The following is a 21,636-nucleotide window of genomic DNA, read 5'->3' on the forward strand; positions in this document are numbered from 1 at the left end:
CACCACATTATTGACAGGTGATTAATAATAATATTGATGATGATAAGTATCTGTCAAAATTACAGCGATAGGGTTAGGTAGTAAGGTAAGAATAACCAAAAGTGGAGCATGGCTAAATTTTGATGCTTTGGGTAGCAGCTCTATTTCTGTGAAGATTCCTACAGGATGATTCAGAAACCCACTGTGCAGGATCTTTTTTAACACGATACAAAAGAGAGTGCCCACATCAATAAAGGGCCCTTTAGTGACACCCAAGAACATTCAGTCACATGGAAGACACTATTCAGAAAATCATCACCTGAAATCCCCCTAGCTCTTTAGATTTGTTCTTTGGTTAGCCGTATGTTTCCTGCATGACAGACCTTGTCTATGTTATGAAATCTGGGAAGATTCTGTCCCAGCAAGGCCAGCCTCAGCCAGCAGTCATAGAGTAACTTTCACTGGGGTTGTGGAAGTTGTAAAGACACCGCCAGATGACAAAATTCAACATATTACAGATTTTCAAAATCTTTCAAAATTCAACATATTCAAGCTGTATGAGAATACAGCTATTGGGTTTATGTTTGTGTCTGGAATTCAAAAAGTTTGTCTCAAAGGACAGTCAAAATTATAGGTCAAACTTCACGCTGTCTTTGAACTTCAAACTGACTTTTTCTCAACCCACAAGTTCTTTTGCTCTTCCTGTTCTCTCTCTCTCCCCCTGCAGGAGGGAATGAGTGAGCAGCTGTGTGGGTGCTCAGTTGCTGGCCAGGGTCAACCCACAACATATGTAAAATTAGTAAATTAAATTAATCTAGAACCTCCTTTTTCTGATGTTAAGATAAAGCAATTAGGAAGCTGGTCTGGAGTTCTACCAACAGGAGATTGTCTGGATTTCAACATGTGCTACTAACAAAAAAATACTAAGGCACAATACTACAGCAAGGCATTTGGCAGTACTGTTCAGTTTTCAAAGACGGATTATCTGCCATTTGCACAATAGCTTCAGAGGAGTGGTGCTCAAAAGAAATTACTCTTCCAGTCATGACTGGCAGCATGAATTACAATCCTGACTACCCCACAGGTCCTCCCTGGCTGGCAAGAGGAAAGGAGCTGGCACATGGTCGGATACATTACCAAAATTTTGGCAAAGACAGTGTGTGAGACTTGTGAGAGAGCCCTTGAGGGAGAAAACACAAGCAGCTGATTATGGGTTGATCACTCACAAAAATACCTCATGTCAGCATGAGCTACAGCGCAAAAAGTGAGTCTACTTGGGAATGTGGTGGAAGTCAGTATCCAAAACACTTTACCTGTCCTGAAGAAGATATAGTAATTCAAACCTTGATTCTAAACCTACTTTTCTTACCTCATTCCCTGTTGACATGACTGCAACCACTGGAAACTTGTTAACTTCTACTTCAGTTACTCCAACAGTTGCTAAAAGACCAATCTCAGATGGGCCCATGTGGGTTCCTTTAGCGAGCACACATTCACCTCTTTTAATGTCGTGTCCTATAGGTCTGAAAATTGTAGCACAGAAAGAAAATGAAATAAAAACAGAATGAGATTGAAAGTATCTCTCCTTGATTGGTCCCACTTCAGGTAAGCAGTGTCCAGGGATGTTCAGATTGTCAAAATGTCAGTACTACTTATGGTCAAACAATGACTATAAAAAATCACCAGCCCTTCTATTCCTTACAGAGATATTTTACTGTTTATAAAGTAGGCTGTTTACAGACCTGATATCTTGGCCTGGTCGAGCCTGCACCAGGATTCGAACCTCTAGTTCTTCAGTGCCCTACAAAAACAAGGAGATTAAATATGGTCAGCTGGGCTATTCAAAAAAGATTAATCAGTTTTAATTTCTCAGAAGTCTTCATGGCCTGCAGTACCGATTACACTGAGACATCAGGGTTTAAGAATTATCATTGTTCTCCTGATCTGTGTGTCAAGATTGTAATACGACGTGTGCTAAAACTGAACAGCTTTATAACAAATTCTGTCTTTGATGAGCTCACGAGGGAAGGACAAGCACTGAATGCATCGTCTTACCTTCCTTTTTTTTTTATTATCCCTACATTTCTGTATCTGTCCTATGCTACGTCCTATGTTTGTCTGTTGATCTAGATACTGAGTGGATTCTTTCTACCCCTCTCAGCCAACTTGATCTGCTTGAACAATTTCAAAGATGGCATTTCAAAAAGAACATTAGTCTGACAGACAATATGCCACTACATCCACAGAAAGGCGGGAAGAAGCTGTATGCTCTGTTTCAGGATTTTCATGGTGATTCTGGTAGTGGAAACTCCTACTTGAGAGCTTTGTACATGTCATAAAGAGGCTTATTCACCATATTTACTTACTGTCAACAAGAGACAGTCGCCTGAAAAGTCCAATGCCTACTTTAATATTTGTGTTTACTTTTTCAGAATTTCAATGGTTTGGTGATTCATTCAGTGTCAATAAATGGCGCATGACTTACATTGTTAATATTAAATTTATAAGCCCTGCAAGCGGGTTGATGATATATACACTCAGCTTTGAGATAGTGCCAGCCTGTCAGTACCACTAAATCTACAATGGAACAGATCTTGCTTTTATGTTATCATGTAGCGCTTCATACTTTTAAGTACCTCAAAGTTATAAAAGGGACACTAATATTACAAGACAAACAAGGCATGTCATTGTCATTTGGAATTTTTACAGGAATGATAGTTCTGTATAGAACACTGGGACTTGTCTCTTTTCTTAAAGGCAGTATGGACCGCATTTTCTGAGTTCAAACTAAGTGCTTTAAACTAAAGGCCCCAAACTGAAAGTTAATGAACATGTTGTTACAGACTGTGATCCAGTTGACCTTCTGTGAAAATGGATAAATTTAAACCCTTGAAAAGCAGGAAATGAACAAAAACATCAACCCTGAAAAAACTAATTTCTTACTTTATCGCAGTATTTTCAAAATATGCTGTTAATGCAAATTCTGTTTCTTTTATACCTGCTCCTCTTATATAAAAGGCGAAACTGTTTTTGGCTGCTGGTGTCCAAAGTGGCTGCACTGGTGCCTAGGATGTCCTTTTATCTCCCTTATCCCCATCTGAAGCTGTAAAAGACACCTTAGGCTTGTGATGAAAATCTGGGGCCACAGTTAGTCTAAGAATTATTTTATTTTGATGACACTCTGGGGATGGTTGGCCACTCATGAAGATTTTAATTTTCCACGTATTTGATAACATTTAGAGATAGCTAGGAAGTTTCTAGGGAATGATACATCTGAGTAATAGGAAAGGTCCTATTTAGGAGTCCTGGATTAGGGGAAACGAGGAAAAAGGCTTTTGAGGAATTTGGTAATCCCAGGTTTGAAAAGCACTGTGGGAATTGTGACTGTGAACAGCATGGTGATGTGCAGAGATAGTTATTTATGGAATTGACGGATATCCCCGAACACTTTAGGAATACAAGATAATTCAAGGTGCTAGAGGTGGGGCTTGCAGGGAGGTATGGCATTATGCCAAGAACATCTTCTGTTTGGTGTGTATCAGGCAGTATTCTTCTTGCTATGTATTAATATATTTTGAACTATGTCTGAGTGGATTACTCTGATGGTTGTAACAGCCAGCATCCATACTGATACACTGATGCTTGGTCTTGATGTAGGATCTAACTCTTGTTTTGGATGATCACATCCTTGTTCCTACAAGGTGACATAAAAACTCAAAATGAAAAGGAGGTAGACATGTTTTTGCAAGCATCAGTTTTCCAATGACTGGGTATTTGGCAAGCTGATGAGAATTTTTCTTCCTGCTGGATAGATGTGATTTCTTTCAGGCCTGTGACGACTACAGTCATTTGGGGAATGCTTGCTATGATATTGAAGTACTGCTATCACAACTAGAGGTCAAGGAGCTCCTTTTAAAAGTACTCTCTGTCTTTTCAGAAGAACATATTTCAGATGTTAGAGATTTCATTTCGGTTAAATCCGAGCCCTGAAGGAATTCTTAACACTAAGAAGAAAAATATTCTTGAAATACGTAACCACCCGGGCATGAAAGAGGAGAGAAAAATAACACATTAATTAAACTATACTAATTATTCATGTACAGGACTAGCAGAGTGGCATATTGCAGGACAAGCAGAGACTGAAGAGTTCTAGCTCGCACATATAGGCAGGAAAAGGAAACTGAAGGTGGCTGACCACTCGCTAAAAAATTCAGAGTTTAAGCACATAGCCAAATAATCTGTTCTCATGTGCACAGGAGAACACGCACAGAAAAAGTAGAATCCAGGAAGACAGTCATCCAAAATAGAAGTAGAAAAAAACAGGCTATCATGTATGTTGCTCTGCAATGTGATAGTCCTGTCATGATGAGGTGAGCAATGGCCACAGAAAACTTACTCAGTAAGGCTAATGGAATGATTAACTACAGTGAAGGCAACAGTGTATTTTAAGGGAACATGTAATCTACACGTACACGTCTGTAACCTCAAAGCAGGACTGACTCAACAAATTCTCTGTTAGGAAGAAGGCCAGCCGACACAGCTTGCTGACTTCATCAGATGTAAAAATCTGTGCATTTACAATAATAAGGCATGAGAAAGGATCATGAGAGTATGTTTCTGTTTTTGCTGTCTTCGTCAGCTTTGAACACTAGAATTCATCTGCTTACACCCCAGCTGCAGTGGCAATGCTAGCACGGAGCTGTGGGGAAGTGGAACAGCTTGTCAGAACAGCAGCAGAGGAGCAACGGCTAATTTGAGCAGAGAACCATGTACACACTTCATTCCAAAACTGAACTTGGAAGGTGTGTCAATAAGAGATGTATCTCCTGCCTTAAAGTCTGTCAGATGATGGCAAACGTGATGATGGTGTCCTGAAATCACAGCTGGGTAAGTGAAGGTAATGATTCAGAAGGAATTCTCTGAACACAAAGGAAGAGAGAACAATATTTAGGAAGTCTAAGGTGGACTCTTTGGAATACAATTGTCTACAGACAGCTCCTGTGCTTCATCAAAAACCACGTATTGCTTTGTTAAGACAATTGTGAATATAGAATTAGTACTACAGTACTAATTTTTCCTGTGGTGTTTGGCAGCATCTATTTGATAGGGTGCTAATATGATTTATAGGTATACTGAAAAATCTGTTCAAATTAAACAGAGTTAAGACTATGTTCTGGGGGAAGGTGCACCTTATCCATTTCCTGGCTTTCAGAGGTCTTGAATTCAGTAATCTTCTCATTTTAAAGGAGCACAGAGGTCTATTGAAGAAACTTAGTTGTGGTTTCAAAAATTTTGGGGGGAACTTACTTCCTCTGTTACATAATAAAACCCCTTACTCTAAACATGCATTTATTGCATATTCTCCAAAATCCACCAAATTCACCTTTGCTGAAATGAGATCAACTCTGATAATGCAGAACCATCTTCACAGCATAATCCAAGTCATCCCATAGATTTTGCAGCACTTAAAACTGTTCACTTTCCCATAGAAAATCATATTCAGCTTTAATTACATCAGCAATAATGTTGCACTACAATATTTCTACGTATTATTCTGGGATCACTGTATCTTAAGAATACTTTTCCCCTTCTTACGTGGTGAGTTTAGGAGAACTTTGAAAGTCCTCATCTTGCTGAGTTTCAGGATAATCCTGAAATATGAAGAAAATTGCTCTACTGCTAAATGTGAACTCAGTAGAAAAGAAGGAAATACGATGTCTGATTACCACTACTCTGTATTTTAAAAATGTCCATACTCTAGGCACTGAAATTAGACTGTAGTTATGGATCTCCAGGAGGCATTTGCCTTTCACTCAATCACACTCCCAAATAGTTTGGTGTCAGCATTCAACAACTGTGATGAAAAATCAATGGCAGGACACGTAGGTCTGTGGTACTATTATCACAGCTGAAAAAGCGACTAGAATTGCCACTAGGAACTGACGCAAAAATTCTCAAACTTCTGAGATAACAGAAGCTTCTCTGTAGGACTATCTTTCATATTTACGGGATTGTGTCATGAGCCATTTTCTGCTGCACACAAAAGAAAAATGAGTTTTAACTTGTGACTCACATCATCTGATTCCCTGATGAGCTCTGTATCTTCCACTTGCACCACTGCGTCAGCACCACATGGAATTGGAGCACCAGTTGTAACGCGCATTACCTGACCAGGCATCACAGTCTGAGTCGGCTGAAAAAGAAACAAACAAAAATTAATTTACTAGAAAAGAAAAATCTCAAAACCATTTGAACATTATGGAATTAATCTGAAAGACAAATATTCTTATCTGTGGCATGACTCTTGATATGCTGCTAGTGATATCAACAGGTATAAACTCCAATGTATTTAAAGAGCATTAGGTCATTGCTTCAGATCTGGCATTTCTATATGGTCACAGTGGGTGGCTTCAGATTTTCCCCCATAGATTTCTATCATAAGAATAACTTTCAGGAAAAGCAATACACTGATACTCAGGTCGGCTCAGAAAAATAAGTGACTTAGAAACATAGCAGCGACCTTCTAGAATCTTACATGAGCAAAAATCTAGTAGTTCTCTGTACATAAATATTGTTGCAGAGTACTCTGGTTCCCAGAGTAAAAAAATTCTGTGCTTTGGTTTGATTGGATTTTTATTCTGGTTTTGTTTTAACAGCACACTATATATGGAAAACCAGCAGCTTGTAAGTGAAGTAACGTAACCAGCTGCCTCATTTTTAAGCAGATTTCCTCACAGTGACAGACAGCTCAAGACTAGTTTATCTATCTTTGTGAGCGTCGGTTTAGCAAAGCCTAAAACTGATAATATTCTACAATTCTGTAAAGTCACAGTACGTTACAAAGTTTCAGCAGAAGCAATACAAAGCATAGAAAAAAATCAGAACAACATGATAAAACAAATGACAACTGTTTTAATAAAATTTCTCACCAGGCAGCCTATTTTAATACACATTTTTCAAAATCCAGAGTAAAATTGTAATTTGACCATAACACTTAAGAAATAAATAACTAAAAGAAAAAAATCTTTCTTAAAAAATGGAACTAAAAGAAGCTAGTGTGATGATTGAGATTTCATTGCTGGAATACGAGTGCTTGCTGCCTGCAGCATCCAGTAAGGCCAGCCCATGTAGGCTGCTGGTGAGCATGTGCTACACACAGATCTACACAGCTGTGAACAGACCAACATATTCTGTACGTCACATGTATAGTTCATATGCAGATTGTCTCTATATTCCATATGCAGCATTGGAGTATGTTCAGGACCTCTCAGACTGCGGTTAGCAGGTATGTGACAGTGACCCGCAAGCAGCACTGCCCAAGCACTATGGGCTGCTCCCGCCCGGCCGTCACTTACTCCGTGACTTTTCACTGAATTTCACTGAATTTTTGGCAGGAGGCTGTTTGACTTCTGCAAATTCCAGACCAGCGGCCAACGTTTGAGCTGTGCAGAGCTGTGATTGCCTTGCCCGCTCTTCTACTCTATTTCAGCACGGTCACAACCTCCAAAATGCGAGTATTCCTTCGAAATGTGTGTACTTCAAAGGTGGCTCATTGGGACAGAAGCCCCACGAAGAGTCTGGAAATGGTTTACCACAATATCCCAGTGACCTACGTATCCCAGGAAACAACTGAGCCTGGAGTTGATTGAATCCTGACCCTTTAATAAGGGTAAGAGAAATGTAACTTCCTTTGAGAAGAACATAAACAAAATGCTAAAATAAATTAAAAAAACAGATCACACTTGCCATATGTCGTGGTTAGTGTGTTTTTGGGACAAGATTCATATTATCCTAAAGTAGGTATCTAAACCAGATGACATAAAAGTAATTATTTTTTTACAAAATGTTGTTTATTTCTCACCGCAGACTATGTAAGAAGCTGTGGATGAATAGCTGAGATGCTGCCATTTATACTGAAGATGCTTAAAAGTGAAAATAATCTTGTCTAGTCTGTTATTTTATTTTTATGAAAACAAATATTGCAAAAGGCAAAGCTTATGCGTTGGATTATGTGAGCTCTTTTGCATATTGTTGTAGATATAGTCTATAGGTGCATTACAAATAGGTAATATTGTTCTGAACTCACTAAAGTATTTATGTCTTTAGTGACAATTTTTAGGAGAAATATATTGCATAAAAAAATTCTCCCATTTAAAATGCATTTTTTGGGCCTCAAGAACCACAAAGAATATAAAAAGTCTAGGACTGTGCCAGAAATCAGTACCTACGGTGATAAAATGCACTGTAACTATCCATGCTTTTGGAGTTTAGTACTAGATGAGTTAATTTTTTGAGGTGTAATGATGTGAAACATTTAACAAATTTATGATACGATAACAATTGCTTTTAGAATTGATTGCTCGTATATTTAATTTCCTTTTTGTCCTTTGAGAATTTGATCAGATTAACTTTACGAACAAAAGTCAACTGCCAGATTTGTGTGTGAATCTCCAGGGCTGTGTTCTTCTGTGCTACAGGCTATGAAGAGAAAGAAATTATTCCTTCTCAGAAAGCATATTTATGTACAATGATTTCACAGAAGCTCTTTTAAAGGCCTTTGAGATCTCACACTTACCTGGAATAGGGCAGTACTGGGTTCTGTCCTTTGCCTCCATCACTGATAATCTATCTAATGTTAGTCACTGAATAAAAACCAGAAATAATCTACTGAGCACAGCCCCCATCTCTGGTATTTTCTCTTTCACGTGATTACATCTCTCCTGTGTGACTTACAATGACCCACGCTCCTTTCTGTAAAAAGGCCCAAGTTAATGGAAAAGTGAAAAATGTCTGGTTTCCATCCTATATTACAGGTGGTTAGCCACAGTGCCTCTTAGAAACGCCTTTAGAAAGTCTTCCAGGAAACGCTAAGCTCCAGCTATGCAAGTCTATAGGAAGAAAATCATTGCTCCCCATGGCTGAGTTTTTCATGCAGAGGCCACGTGGATGGCTCAGGACTAGTGCTCTCAAATGTGACTTCACCTCTCCAAAGCAGGATAGTGTCTGAAAGTTTTCCTCAATACAAAAGAAAAAATGGTTGTTAACATAAACATGACCATTGGGAAGTGAAAATCAGAAAATAAACCACAATTTACAAACTGATACAGAAATGTCCAGCTTGGCTATATGGCCTCTGCAATTCTCAGTCCCATTTTCTTCCTCTCTGTGTAGCACTTACATAACCTTTTTCCCTACAGGAGGAGCCAAATCTAAACTTATTTTGAACTCCCTGCTGTGAATCATTCTGTTAATTGGTCTGTAACATGAAAAGCAGAATGCTGCTGCTGAGAGTGACTGAAGGGTGAAATGAGACTGAGGAGCCTTCCAAGGCTATAAATAATTTCTTGGGAAGGAGATGAACCTGAAGATATGTTGGCCCGAGAAAAAAACTTTGACCAATTATTCAGAGGTCAACAGCCTCATTTTTCTAACTCGTCGCTGGTATTTCCAGAATTACTCTCTCACTGCGTGCCTCCTCCCACCCAATTTTTCTTCCTTGCCAGAGAGGTTTCCCATTCCCATTAATCTGGGAGGACAGACTGTCCCTGCAGAGAGACATTTGGGAGCTCTTGTATTTTGTAGGAGGGAAGCAAGGTTCCATTTGCCCTTTTATCCTTTGTACGAACCTGCTGAACCGACTAGGACACTGAAACCCTTTAGACCTGTGGGCAGTCCTCCCCATTAGACACAGCTTCAACAGTACTGTTTTTAAGCATTGCCGTCCTGTAGGATTTTTTAATTTGCAAAACAATGATATTGATGCCAGGTGAATAATGATAGGAGTGATAATTCAGCAGGCTGCTCTGTTGGTTCTTGTTATTTTATAGGGTCCATAAAATGGGATGTAGAAATAGTTGTCAGTCTTTTGGATTCTGGACTAATACTTGAAAATGCAGACAGAAGGGCTGAAAATCCAAGGCAGGTGAAATTCATTAGTTTACTTCCTTTAGTATTTTAATTAATTTTACATATTTTGTGTAACAGTCATTGATCTGAGTTCATGTGAATATCAGTATTGAGATGTCTACTGTACCAAAATACAATTCATGATGATGGATGAGAACTACTGCAAAAATTATTTTCCTAGTTGTCTGTATCTATCATGGTTAGCCAAATTAAATGTCTATTATACGTTTAGAGGCAATTCAACTCCATTTTTTAAAAAATGGAACAATCCTGCAACTGGTGATACTTCTAAAACCTGAAACAACTTTTGAAATGCATCTATTTTATTTGAGACTTTTTTGTTTAGCGGTCAAAATGGCGACACTATAAAATCTTCATTAAAACCGATCAATCCTTTGTTTTGCTAGCTACTTATTCCATTTCTGCATCACTTCCCACACAATACACAGAATTATAAACTGGAACTTGAAATAGCTGGAGAGACATTTTGGATTAACCCATGCTCTCCTGAAAAGAAGGTAGCAGGTACAATTAAATTGACAGAATAAAAAAAGTAGTTGAACACAACTGATTTTTTTCCTATCACCGTAGTATTAGCACAGGAACTTTATCAAATGTACTCTTGAGTTTAAGAGGAAATCCCAAATAGTGTCCATTCACTAATATTTATACAGCGCAGCAGGTCATGAATCGGTGCTGCCCCAACTTGCTCTTAAACACGATCCACGTATCTACTATAAAACACTGTTTTGATTTAACAAACAGAAAAGGGGAAATACTGCAAACTAGGCTGCTGCCAGGCTTCCTCAAGATTGTTCCCATCATTGCCGACCTTTAAAGGCTTCATACAAAATTCTTACGCTTTGTTTTGCAGGTACCAGTGTCAAATATCAAGCAGCTTATAGAAACAGTTATTGGGCTGACGTCCCTTTTAAAAATCTGTCAGCAAGAAGGGGTTACATCTTGCTTTTCTCTGTTTATGAATTGCAATGCCACTAGAAAGCTTAAGTCCTCTAACATTGTACTAGGGCAGACATTACTGTATGCATCCTATTGGACACGTCAGCACAACGCCCTGAAGTATTTTGGGAAATCCTTGTTAGTTCCTTATGTAACCGCACGACCTCGCTTTCTGAAATCACGTCCCCACGGCACACAGCGGGAGGGTAGGTACGGCTGTGCCCTACTTCACGCCACCTCCAAGAATATTCAGTTTTGGAGCACTGGGAAGGCTTGTAAAAATACAAAGCATTATCTTACCAAAAAATACATTAAAAAAAAAAAAAAGAAAGAGAAGATAAATTGTGCTCACCTGCTCACCAGCCTGGGATTCCCCTATGATGAATCGATCTCCTGGGCCATCAGCAGCTGTTAAGGCAGACAATACAAGTGGTAAAGGCTGAACCAAAACAAATGATGGCATTAGAAATTAAGAACAGGAGAACCAAAGACTGACCTAAGATTCAGTTCTTCAGTGTCAACATGACAAACGTTATAGAAGTTTTGCAAAAATTTTAGGTCCTTTTAAGCTGTATTTATTATTTTGAAAATTACAGGTTCTGTAGTACTTTAAACTGAAAATTTTGGGGCAATATGGGAGCAAGTAGAAGATTAGGAGGAATTATGTTAATAACAAAGATTTAAGAGTGTTCATGAGATTATTTTTATAAAAATGTCCACCACGAGCAAATCTATCACATGAAACTAACACAGGAGAATCACATATTTTGTAAGTGTATTACATACCTTTTTACTAGACACCAATGGAATATTGACATTTCTAGACTCTGTCTCTGCCTTTGGAGGCAAATGTGGACAATTGCGTGCAGCGGTTACAGACTGCGTAGATGACCATAGCGGTTTGACATTTTCTGAAGAGCACTAGGGCCGAGATAATGCAGTTTGGACTGCCACGTTAAAAGTCTGGGTTCTGTTCCTTTTTGTAATTTTAGGAGGTAGTACCGAACTAGTTACCTTATACATTTCACTGGAGCCATTCTGAAAATTAAAAGTCAGAGATCATGGATTTAACAAACTCAAAGTCTCCAGGACTTGTCATTTAGCCAAATCTGTATTTTCACAGGGACAGCAAAGGCACCATTACTAATGAAGTTTAAGCTTCTGCCTGCCTCAAAGGTCTTCTGGCAAGTTGCACTAGTGGTACCATAGGCTCTACCATGGTGTAACGCATGTATGGAGGGCAAACAACTCTGCCTGTCCCAGCACCCCAGGCATGCTGTCCAGAGTACTCAGACAAACTGGATCACATTTAATACGTCTTTTTATATTTTTAAATTTGTAACTATCAAAAGCTGATTTCCCAGAAATAAAGTCTAATCAGTGACAATCTTTATCTTAATACCGTCTGTTTTATTTCAAAAGTTCTGAATATACAGCTAGATAACCTCATCACATTGAGAAGAATTGCTTTCAGGAAGGATGCCCATTCAGTCTCTCTAATGATTTATCACATTTGTACTCATATATCAGCTGCAACTCTGCAGATGATGATCTATGGTACTTAGTTATGTTTGAAAATTAATGATTAACTTAACTTTAAAAGCCAACCAAACAGCATCATCCATGATCTTAAGAACAAACTCTAAAATAAGAAAGTGGAAAAGGACTCTTGAACTACTTGTCTTTGAATAATGCATATAATACTACTGAATACAGTTGTCAGTCCTTCACTGAAAAAAAATGCACTGGGATGATCCCGCAAAAGAGGAGAAAAAATCCCTAATGGCTAAATTATTTTAAACCTGATAAAATGCTACAGAATTAATTTTATTCTCCCATTAATAATGATATGAAGACAAAGGTTATAGGTGATGTACAACTGATATAGCTTGAAAAGGTGGACAAGGTTTTGGGCAGACACGTTTATGTGACTGAAAGCTAATCCTTTATTTTTTTGTAAAAGGTATCTGCTAATGTAGTCAATATAATCTCTGCCTACAAGCTTTGTTTCTCATACCCTGAGACAACAGCTCTACAAGAATAATTTAGAACAGAATAGACTAGACTAGACTAGACTAGACTATTTGAGTTGGAAGGGACCTACAACGATTATCTAGTTCAACAGCCTGACCACTTCAGGGCTGACTCAAAAGTTAAAGCAAATTATTAAGCAAGTGCCTCTTAAACACCAAGAGGCTTAGGACATCAACCACCTCTCTAGGAAACTTCTTCCAGTGTTTGACCACCCTCTCAGTAAAGAAATGCTTCCTAATGTCCAATCTAAACCTCCCCCGGTGCAACTTTGAACCATTCCCACGTGTCCTATCCCTGGATACCAGGGAGAAGAGCTCAGCACCTCCCTCTCCTCTTCCCCTCCTCAGCAATAAGGTCACCCCTCAGCCTCCTTTTCTCCAAACTAGAGAAGCCCAAAGTCCTTAGCCACTCCGTATAGGACATTCCTTCTGGCCCTTTCACCAGCCTTGTTGCTCTCCTCTGCACACATTCAAGTACCTTACTGTTACTCTATTTGAATCCACCACCAAAATTAGAGTCCTGTGTGTTGGTTCTGACAGAAATTGTTGAAGACAGCGTTAATGATCATTCTGTTCATTCTGTGTGTTTACTGATATTGCACTTGTGCTTTCCCTTCCCTTGTAGCAACCAGGTAGCACGTGCTTAATCCCAAGGCCCTTGTCAGTCAGCATTCTACTCAGAGCTTCCCCTCTCAGCTTTTCTCAGCTTACGTTACCTGTATTTCTCTGGCTACATCTACGCTCCCTTGCCACTATTACTGGTCATTTTGGTCTGCCTGCCTCTTGCACACATAGATGACAGACAGCTGCAGTGAAGCTCCTCTTGTAGACCTGGAAGTTTATTTTTATATCAAATCCGTGAGAAAACTATTGGACTACATTCATTGCCTGGGTTTGCAGACAGTCTATTTCATGGACAGTTGCTTTCCATTGTTTCAGCTGCCAGTAACAAAAAAGATACTTTAATGTCCCTAGAAGAAAATTGGCTATTGTGTCCAAGTTTCAACATGGTCTTATGATGATTCGACTCTTACCACAATGAAATCACTACTAGCATAATGTTCAATCATATATATTTTCATTTTCCACCATAGATATCTGATGTGAATATGATTAGTCTTTACAAAGGGAAAAACTGATGCACAGAGAAGCAACTTGCTCGAAATCATGCAGCACCTAGTGGCAAAGTAGAGGATGGATTCAGGTCTCCTGCGAAACCACTCACTGCTTGCTCCATAAAGTCATGCTTATACATGACTTTTTATATACAGCAACTGCAATATTTTCAAAATAAAAATGAGTTTTTCTTTTGAGGTGTGTCCACAAGAGTACATTCTGATATGTATTTTTGAAAATTCGTTAATGCAATCATAAAATAATTCACAAGTAGGATGCTGGATCTGTGACAATTCAACAAAGTAACAAGTATGTAAGAAATTCCTGATTAAATCAACAACAGAGGAATAGAATTTCTGTCATTCAGAAGCAGATGTTCTGTTACTCTCTTGAACTCTTTATGTTTCCAAGAAACTCACTAGCAACAGAGGTGCATCTCTATGAGCACACATGGATGTACATTCGCTCATGTACGTATGTATCCAGTCAAAAGATCTGAATTAAACTTTATGATCTTCCTTCAAGTCAGCTGCATTCTACATAACTGTGACTTCAGCAATGATCTGAATCACATCTCAACCAAAATAACCACTATCGGATCCAAAATAGGTGACCTAACAGGCTATAAAGTGGTTTTACAGACACTATACTGCATGTCTACAAAGTGAGTGTTTACCTCTGACAGCGTAGCCGTCTTTTACTGATGCTGGAAATGGTGGTAGATTATCTTTTGCATATACATCTTGAGCAAGGACTCGGCCCATTCCATCTAGAAAAGAGAAAAAAGATGATGCTCCGTGTCATTACAGCTAGTGAAAGGGAAAAAGAAGTGAACAGCAGTGTGCTCCGATAGATGAAGTGTATGTGTATGTGACATGAATAGATCTCTCAGATTTTTGATTTCTGCCTCTACATAAATGAAAAAAGATTGGAGTCGGAAAGTATTGATAAAAGATTTGGTTTTCTCCTGAAATCTCTTAAAAATACATGCTCTCCTGTATTTCAATTTAAAAAAAAATTCTTTTTAAAAAAACTTTTAAAATAACATTTCAAAAGTGTGCAAAAGGTGAGAGTTGATGGATTGAGCCTAGAGGGCTAGAGAAGTTTTGCAATAGATTAGCTTTGCCTAATTGCTGAGAGAATTTCTGCTTAATGGAGGGTGAGTGCACATAAGTGTCAGGATTATTTATGTAAATTTACGCTGTTATAGTTCTAAATATTTTAATAGCTGTTTCAAACATACTCTTTCCCTTCACTTAGCAACTATAACTGATGAGCTGTAATTTGGCTCAGCCTCCCTGTAGAGCCTGGTATGAATTACTTCACCCTCAGTCGAGTGAGTGCTACTGGTTTGCTTTTACGGCACCAGCAAAAGTTTGTTTTTAGTATGATGTGGAACAGAGTGGAACATACGTATCTTATCCCTTCATACAGTGGCAGAGTGAGAAAGATGATTTATTACACGTGTGATTAGATGGACTGCGAAGGAGAACATGGGTCAGAACTACTGAGATCGGATTGATTCCAGTATGTCTAAGTAGAAGAAGAGGAGCTCATCTCCTAATAGAGGCCACCGCTCTTAGGGGTGCATTGTGGCACAGGAAGGCAATATCCAGCTGGAATTATGAAGGAATGAGAGGATGCGTGACTACTTCTGCCAGAAGAATGTGCATGGATATGCACTTTATAGATTATGATCTTTCAGATCAAAAAAGAGAGACGCACATAAAGTGTGTTTCTTGTTTTACAGATAGGGAAATCAATGTGGTTCTGGATTTGCTGGGAAGGCAGAAGACCTAACGTTGCACGCTAAATGGATGGGATGTTAAAAAGTGCACCTGCTTGATTTGAAAATGTTCAGCTCCAGTGAAGTGGTATTATAACTGAGATTATATTTTACTTATTAGCACAAAGTGATTTAGTTAGTAATTAATTATAATAACTATAATAACATTGTGCTCACATCCATATGTATAAAATTTCAGCCTGAGATGAACACTTACGTTGTATTTCTGAAATAGGTCTTGCCATGAAAATACTGATAAAACCTGTTAAAGCAACTTGAAAAGCACCTTTGTGATGGCTATTTATGTCTGCGCATCACTGCCTATCACTGTGATACACAATATAGAAGTTATTAGAAAGCTCATGAAAGCTTGTACACTTGCACTGAAAAAAAGACCGCAGACACAGACATTTAAATTATAGCATAGAAAAAGCAGCTATCAAAGGCCTAGTAAAAACACCCTCTGTTCATAGACGCACAAAATCTCATACAAAAGCAATGCTTCTAATTTTAGCAGGCGTGTTGTGTCTTCATTTTACTTCTTGTCTGCATGCAAAATCACACCAATTAGAGCGCAGTTGAACAGTATGTTCCTGGCATTCTGCCATGCAATATCTGAAGGGAATATACGGCCAGCCAGTAGCAGGAATGAATTTCATTACGGGGAGAAAAATGTAAGAATTATTTGCTGAAGCCTTAGGCATGTAAAATGAAGCAAGTCAGCAACCAAAGGACAATCTGAAGTACTTCTGTACTCTCCCTTATTTGAGCAATTATTTTAGAAATGCACTGTTTGATTAATTGTAATTCAAAAAAGATGTTCTGAAATATTTTGATGTCATCAATCTGCCCCTTGTGATAGCCATAGCTTTCTCATTCTAACACAAAGTGGAGAATTACATTAAACTCACTTTTCAAATTTGGCTATTTTCTAAGGCTGAGCTGGTGAAACTGGTACAGTTCTGTGAAGAATTTTGATTTCTCAGGGTATTAGTACTGGGATGTGAGACAGGTATTGTACTAGAAGTGATGGATTTGCTCCCATTTTGAAAATATTGCCCTGGTGGCACTTCACTGTGCTATGAAAGGGCAATGCTATCAAAATAATCAGCTAGTTCAAAATGAATAAGCAGTGGAAAAAAAAGTCCAATCTCTACAGAAGTTACAGGGCTCTTGGACTAGATCAGAAAAACTGCTCTGTTCTCACGAAGTGTGGATTGATTACTCTGCGTACCTTTAGTATCAATTAAACTTCTGCCTCTACTTAGTTTCAGAGAATTATCATTATCATGCTGTCTAAAAACTTAACCTTATATATCCAGTGAGCAATGTTCAGGTAACTGCATTTAGCTGGAACAGAAGGCTAATTGGGGGCTTCATTCCAGATATTGATGATGGCAGGTGGGAAAGATGCTTCACATGCCTTTGGTTTATGACACTTCTCTAAAAGGTTGTAGGACTTTCCTTTTTTTTTGTTATTTAATATGGAAGAGGCTAAATGATCTATACATTCTAAAAAGGAAAAATAATGCTATAGTACCTTAACAGTACCTTATATAGCAAAATAAACATATGCTGTGCTTATTTTTCAGGGAGGTACATGCTGGAGTTTCATCCTTTATTTCAGGAGGTCAGTGTTGTACACATAGCATCTATTTGGACTAACCGCACCTAACACTGCGGCACAAAGGGCTGTCTTAGCAAAGACATTTAACTGACAGCATTTATGAGAAGAGGAGGCAAATTCTGGAATGACTAGTAGGCCAAGCAGGATCTGGGAAAACAGACTGAGATGAACTCTTAAAGATACGGACATTGAGAAAAGTGACCTGGAATCGATAATCACTTTGATTTGATCATTAATCTCAGATTGGAAAGGGGGTTTAGTGAGAATCTCCCACAGTAAGAGAACAGAGTAAACGGTCACAGTACAACTTGGAGATACTTGGCATCTACAAAAGTCCAGTGTTAAATTAACCACTGAGGCAAATTGCGGTTTCTAAGTTCTAGCTTTGTTGCATATAACACAGATCATAAGAAAATTCATTTATATTTTCAATTAGAGTTCCATTACAGATTCCTTCAGGGAGCAGCACTGAGCTCAACTGACATTCTCCTGACTTTGAAAGGAGACTTCTGCTCCTATTACTGGCATTTCCTAAAGCAGTTTCACCTGGAGAAGGTACTGTCTCAGACACCTCATAACATAAATAAAAGAGCAAGTGCTTAAGGTTGTAAAATAAAGAAGTAATTACTGTAATCCTCAAAAAGAATCCAACTTAAAATACCTCTGTAATTGATGATTTCTGTTCCAAGCACTGGGGTCATCTCCAGAACTGTGATGAAGGCTTTGTCCATAGATGTCAATGGGAATGGAGACATGCGGTGTCTTCTTGCTACCTTGGTAATGTCAACAGCACTGTGACCTGCAACAAGAAAGCACCAAGTTTATGAATGCTACAATGTGTAGATGGCACTTTGGGGCAAGTTAAATTAGTCATCACTTTCGAGCATTTATGTCAGACACTGGGAAGACACTGTATTCAACTAGAATCAAAAGATAGATTTAAAACAAAATGCAGTTTACAGTTGAAAAAGTTCACAAACGGGCATATCCTTACTTGTCATGAAAAACAGACCAGAAATCTTGATGAGCATAAAAGGATCAGTTAAACCCTGCTTAGTAGCACCATAATTCCTGCAGGTCCAGCAGACTCCATACAATGTATGCTAAAGACTTTTTCCTGACACTGTAAATTAAGAAACTATTTTCTTAAAAGGAAAGGTTGGAATAAAATGAAGGAAGATGCTAGGGAAAAATATGTCACAACAGTGAAAGGTGGGGGAACTGTGCGGCAGCAAACAACCTTTATGCTACAGCCAATGCTACAGCCGTTAGATGCTTTTATGTTTGTTTTACTGCTACCTAAAACTCAGTTAGCTACTTCAGAAACCAGTATTTCACATCTTCAACCCTTAAAATGTGAATGAATTCAGAGGCTTTGAATGGTGCCCAGAGTACTATCTTCAGATTTGGAAGTCTGTGTCCACTACACGTCATTTGCTTAAGTCAAAGGCTCTGTTAAAATCTACTGATAAATATGTTTGTCAACATAGTTTTTTGAAAATAGATAAAAATCCCCTAATCTCTGACAATTTTGTTCCAACACCAAAAGTAACACCCATTATTCTGCAAGAGAAGCCAAGAAAATACATACTCAAAAACAGAGCTCCTTCAGCTTTAACACTAGCATGAATAAACTTAATGAATAAAGGAAGAAAGATGCATGTGTAACCACTAACCCTTCTCCCTCCCTATTTCTTCCTACAAACAGATGCTAACTCTTCTTTTAGAGGTATCATATATTTAAACAGACCTGGAGACAAACTAATAATGATTTTTTTTAATTCTAGAATTACTAAGTGGCACTTTTTAATTACAAGTAAACGACATTAAACAACAACTCAGACTTTCCCAAGTTGTCTTTCACTGATGTCAAATGTCAGGTGGCTCTAAAAATAACTATTTACATTAAGCAAAATTTTGTATGATAAAATAATCCTCTAGCTTTGAAACAGGTAAGTCAATTGGTTGCATAGGGCAGAAAATTCCTGACAGCCTTCTCTCTTATCACCAAAACAACTTCCTGTTGCTATATATATAAATATATATATATATATATACACATACACACACACACATAGGGTGGATCAAATTAAAATTTGAGGACTAGGAAAGACTGACATAAAACAAAGGAAAGGCATTGTGCAAATTAAAGAACGGGTCATTTGGATTAAATCTGAATTCTTAACCTTTGCATTTTTGCATTTTTTGCTTTGGTTTGATGTACCCCAACATTCAATTTCACGTTCAGGTATGACAATAAAAATCATATATATTCAACTCGAGAATTTCCATTTTCATTGCCTTCAAGTATTGATTCTTTTTGCCCATAAAACTTGCACACACATGATTACTTCCAACAATACATCACCACAGACAACCTGACCTCCATGTCATTAGAAGAACAACTTGGAAGAAAAAATTAATAATCAACTATACATTAATACATGAACACTATGAGCTATTTACACTTTTATTTTCTCTTTGGACTGAATTTAATTGTCTTCATTTATTAAATTTCTTCTGCAAACCACTTATGTCCCAACCATATCCTTCTCTTCTTGTCCGACTATTGTTTGCTGTCTTCTGAGCAGTCTTAGTTTCTCAATAGAGCTATGAAGTTTCAGTACTTACTTGCTCTGAGGATGTTCTCCTTGCTGCTGCACCTAGACTGGACCTGCAGAGAGAGCACAAAGTCTGTAAGCTACAGAAGTTAACAAGAATGCAAAATAGAGAGATATAATGGGCAAGCTCCTGGGATCTAAGACAGAGGCTATACATGTTTTCAGCAACATTTTTACATACTCTACATGAGGTAAGTGTATTTAAGCAGAAGGGTAGTAGCTGATGGTCAGAATCTGATTCAAGCAACTTGATTCCACACCTCCCCAATAAGAAACAAGATGGCCTAAGGACAGTAATAGAGTGAAAATCAAAGAACACAGTGGTTAAAATCACATGTTAAGCTCCGTTTTTTAAACAGAAACCCCACATTTTCTTATATAATTGTAATTACAGTTACTCTGAATCTAGGTCCTGTTTTATGATTACAAAAAATACTAACATAACTATATTATCATGACTTGCTTTAAAATTCTACTATTGATATTTTCAGATATTATAGAAAGAATTTAAAATACTAAATTTAGATTGTGTTGATTCTGAAGATATTTAATAATAAGACTTCTTTGCAATTGTATAAACAACTCACAATTATATAACCAGCTCCTGGCTGGAGCCAGATAAATTTACTCAGTTGTTTCTGTTTGGTTAAAAGAAATGCTGTGTTCTGTATGAATTTTACATTGCAATTCTACTTTATAAAGTGTGTGAGAATGACAACTGGTTTCTCAACAAACCCTCTTCCTAGATGCTTAGCTGCCACTGTATTATTCCAGAAATATTAGTCTGACCCCAGGGAAACTGGAGGATTCACACTGGTCTAATATTCTAGTAACACTGGGTATTTAGAGTTCCGTCTGTTTACCATGTAGATTTAAAAAAGAATTGTTTTTCAGAAGAGTATCAGTCCTGTAAACACAACACAGTTTAAACTTTATTTATACTGACGCATCAGCTCTTGTTAATTCTTCTCAGGTTTGAAAAGGCAGTACATCATCTGGTAACACTGAAGCTCTAAGTTTTTAGGTGAAATAATTTGAAAAGCAGTCAGTCTATCTTCTGGCAGTTCTGACTGAACTGGTAACATTTGAATAAAAATCTTTTTGTGTGGACAAAACCCCAGCTAAAGTAAACTTCACAGGAAGACGAACCTCTGAGAGAGTATAAATGGAATTCTTTTCTTTTTAACTTTAGTGACAGATGTATTGCTAAATTTCAGCTAGAGGACTAATAAGGTAAAACCGTGTACATGTGGTGAAAGACGTGGAATAGCACAGGTGACGCTGAGGACGTAAGTTCCCTGCAGAACATTAATCTCTGCTGAAAAAGTGGAATGAATCCAGATTATCTTTCAGACTACAGTTTCAATTTGCAGTCACAGAAAAATTGCCTAGAAAGTGAATATGTATGATCTAACAATTGATGAAGAATAATACACACTCAACCTGTCTTCAGAAAGAACAACCATTTAAAGCTGAAAACAACTGTGCCCCAACTTCTAAACCTCTTTCTTCTGTTCCACAGCAGCTTGCCCCAAATGTATATTCACATAAAAAAATTGGATTCTACAGCGCGACACAGTCTACTTATAGTAATGGAATAACTTATGG

The 21,636-nt window shown here is 37.9% G+C and overlaps 1 protein-coding gene across 8 annotated transcripts in view; it reads right to left on the reverse strand.

Annotated features, from left to right (window-relative positions):
- GPHN (gephyrin) overlaps positions 1–21,636 on the reverse strand; it is a 287,559-nt gene that overhangs the window by 30,554 nt on the left and 235,369 nt on the right. For all 8 annotated transcript variants that reach the window (XM_074149777.1, XM_074149781.1, XM_074149778.1 and 5 more), the window contains 7 exons: positions 20,039–20,081; positions 18,069–18,206; positions 14,671–14,763; positions 11,198–11,253; positions 6,053–6,172; positions 1,722–1,780; positions 1,349–1,502 (listed from right to left, as the gene is read on the reverse strand). In XM_074149777.1, coding sequence (XP_074005878.1) covers positions 1,349–1,502; positions 1,722–1,780; positions 6,053–6,172; positions 11,198–11,253; positions 14,671–14,763; positions 18,069–18,206; positions 20,039–20,081 — 663 coding nt within the window. The remainder of the gene's footprint in view (positions 1–1,348; positions 1,503–1,721; positions 1,781–6,052; positions 6,173–11,197; positions 11,254–14,670; positions 14,764–18,068; positions 18,207–20,038; positions 20,082–21,636) is intronic.

The sequence above is a fragment of the Numenius arquata genome, chromosome 6, assembly GCF_964106895.1.
Source record: "Numenius arquata chromosome 6, bNumArq3.hap1.1, whole genome shotgun sequence".
Classification (NCBI taxonomy): Eukaryota; Metazoa; Chordata; class Aves; order Charadriiformes; family Scolopacidae; genus Numenius; species Numenius arquata.